Source organism: Morone saxatilis, unplaced genomic scaffold (assembly GCF_004916995.1).
Source record: "Morone saxatilis isolate NCDOM2014 unplaced genomic scaffold, NCSU_SB_2.0 Contig3, whole genome shotgun sequence".
Lineage (NCBI taxonomy): Eukaryota > Metazoa > Chordata > Actinopteri > Moronidae > Morone > Morone saxatilis.
In genome coordinates, this window is record NW_023339873.1 from 15,560,354 (window position 1) to 15,562,948 (window position 2,595).

The following is a 2,595-nucleotide window of genomic DNA, read 5'->3' on the forward strand; positions in this document are numbered from 1 at the left end:
CACCCACCCCCCATCTTGTGGGACACACGTGGGAAATAAGAGAGAAAGCACCGCTCCTGATTGCCTCTAATGTCTGAGTGAATTAGGTTAATGAGAGCTAATTTATCTGGAAATAGAGGCCAGGTTGCGACAGTTTCACACTGACACGGCTGATTGAACACACACACACACACAGATTCTTTATGTGCCACACAGTAAGGTACACTAAATGCATATATTCCCAAAAACCTTCATATGCAGATAAGGCAAAATGCCCCATTCTAGTCTCCTGTCATAATACCTTTATGTAAAATGGGAAGCGAAGACATAAAAAAACATCTGTGACCTTGTATCGAACAGCTGGTTGCTTCACTTCAATTTGAAAAGCTACACAGGCTGCAGGGGATTATGTACATGTTGCCTTTTTAACAATGACCTCCATTATTATTTCAACTAAGCATGCCTCTTGACCCAAAGTAACCTCTCCCTGCTAACCAACCCCCCTCCTAAACATCTAGTAAATCAAACACACACACACAGATGGACACACCCCTATTGGTTTCAAGCTGATGGTGTGTTGTGGGTTGGACCAATCGCAGCAGAAGCCGGTAAATTCTCCCTCCCCCTCCCCTTCACAAGTGTAGCTCCACAGCCGGCATTTCAATACCCACGATGCTCAAGATATTACTGACATCATGTGAGAAAAATGGCTGGAAAATATTCAGCTCTGTTCCAGTGGTACTGATATCATGGCCTTAAGCGATGGTTTCTGAGCCAGTAATTCACATCCAGGAGCCACATTTCACACACACACACACACTGCTGCGCCCCACTTCACTCTAGATCAGAGAGTCAAAGTCAGCATCACGTGGCCACATTATCTTGCCAAATTTGAATTTTATAATTTTACAACCACTCCCTGCTCCACGTGAGCCTTCCAGCAGTTAATATATACTTAATATATAAATATATAAAACCATATATCCGTGCAAGGTGGCAGGAAGCTGAAGCCAATCCCAGCATGCTCTTGGCAAGAGAAACGGGAAGCCCTTGACGGATCACCAGCTGTTCTTCTGTGTAGCCCAAGGCAAACACGTAGTTAAACACATTCACACAGCATTGATAATATTCTGTAGACTGTGCTGTACTATATACTTATATCTTAAATATCTTTGGAGACAAATGAAACCAATGAGCAGAACTGCTTCATGGAAATGTTGGCCTTAATGTGACTACATACTTTTTTTGGTATTTAATTCACAAGATTAACATTTACATGTTATTATTGTATCTATAAATTGTTTCTTTAAGTAATTTACTCCATCATGGTATATATAATCAATTATATATACTATATTAGCAGATTTATGTCATACAGCCAATCCCTACAGAGGAAATTAGAGGTACCCTGGTGTGTATGATCCCTAGTAGTGCTATGGAGCAATGTTTGCAACGCACATCTGGTTCCCTGTGCACATAGATGTGGGTGATGCAATTCAAACTCCTGCCAACAGTTTCACACTATTCCTTGGATCTTCAGGTAACGCACCAAGAAATGCAAGAAAGAAAGATTTCTAGCAAGTGAACCTTCCTATTTAGCTCCAACACAATGCCGAATCCCAAACTGAATCACATGTGCCTTAAAGTTCAAACAGCTGGTAGATTCCACCACACATCTGCATCTAGAAAGAAGATGAACTGAAACAAATGCTGACGCTTCAGCTGCTGTTTGTTCATCAATGGTTCTGTTGTAGGTTTAGTAAAGGCCACGGGGACTTCTAATGCACACATTACACAGTGTTTCATACAGTCTATATTCTCCCTCTGTTACCACAACGTCCCTCAGTAGTCACTTCGAGACTGTTGCCATGGTTACTGCCAATGGCTCACGAGCTGTTTTTTGTTCTGTACACTTACTTCTCATTTCTCACCCCACTCAATATCTTATCCCCCCATTTCCAGTATGTCCTTGTTATTGTTTAATATTGTCTTTGCTCTGTGGACCCGTCCTAAAAAGTCACGTGCTGTGCTGCGAGATTCGGACACCTACCAGGGCATCATGCGGCCGATTCTTGTCCATCTACTACGGCTCACCAGGAAGCCCACTGTTGGGTCTGTGACGGCGTCCCAGGCCCGGCCCACAAACAGGATGATGGAGGCATGGGAGGGATCCAGCTAAAAGGGAGCGAGTGGAAAAAGACAAGACATGAAGCCAAAACAAAGGGGATGCCAAATACTACCTCATATGGCGCTGCTGGGGAGCGATTCAAAAGAGCCACGACACCAATGTGGTTATGGAGACACTGAAATACACAACAGTGTCATTTGTTTAAGAACAAAGTAGCATTGAAAGCCACTTTTAATGATCTCATAGGCTGAGCTGAATGGCCTGTATTTAAGTTCCTACTGTGTACGGTGGAAAAGTCTAATGTGCTAATTGAGTGACAAAACAAAGCAGTAGGAGTCCAGGTTAATGCGCTTGACCGGATACTGCTGGAGACTGTTAAACTGATCCGAGGCTGAAAGGGAGAACACAAGCTAATCAGAATGTGGAACTACAGGGGAGAATACAAACAGGAAGTAAACTAGTCTCCATTATTCTGCAGAATAAACAAA

General features: G+C 42.9%; 1 protein-coding gene across 1 annotated transcript in view; it reads right to left on the minus strand.

Moving 5' to 3' along the window:
• Nucleotides 1-2,595, minus strand: part of LOC118337069 (sodium-dependent lysophosphatidylcholine symporter 1-B-like) — a 12,511-nt gene that overhangs the window by 7,920 nt on the left and 1,996 nt on the right. Inside the window, exon 3 of the mRNA XM_035673911.1 lies at nt 2,030-2,154. Within this exon, the coding sequence (XP_035529804.1) occupies nt 2,030-2,154 (125 nt within the window). The remainder of the gene's footprint in view (nt 1-2,029; nt 2,155-2,595) is intronic.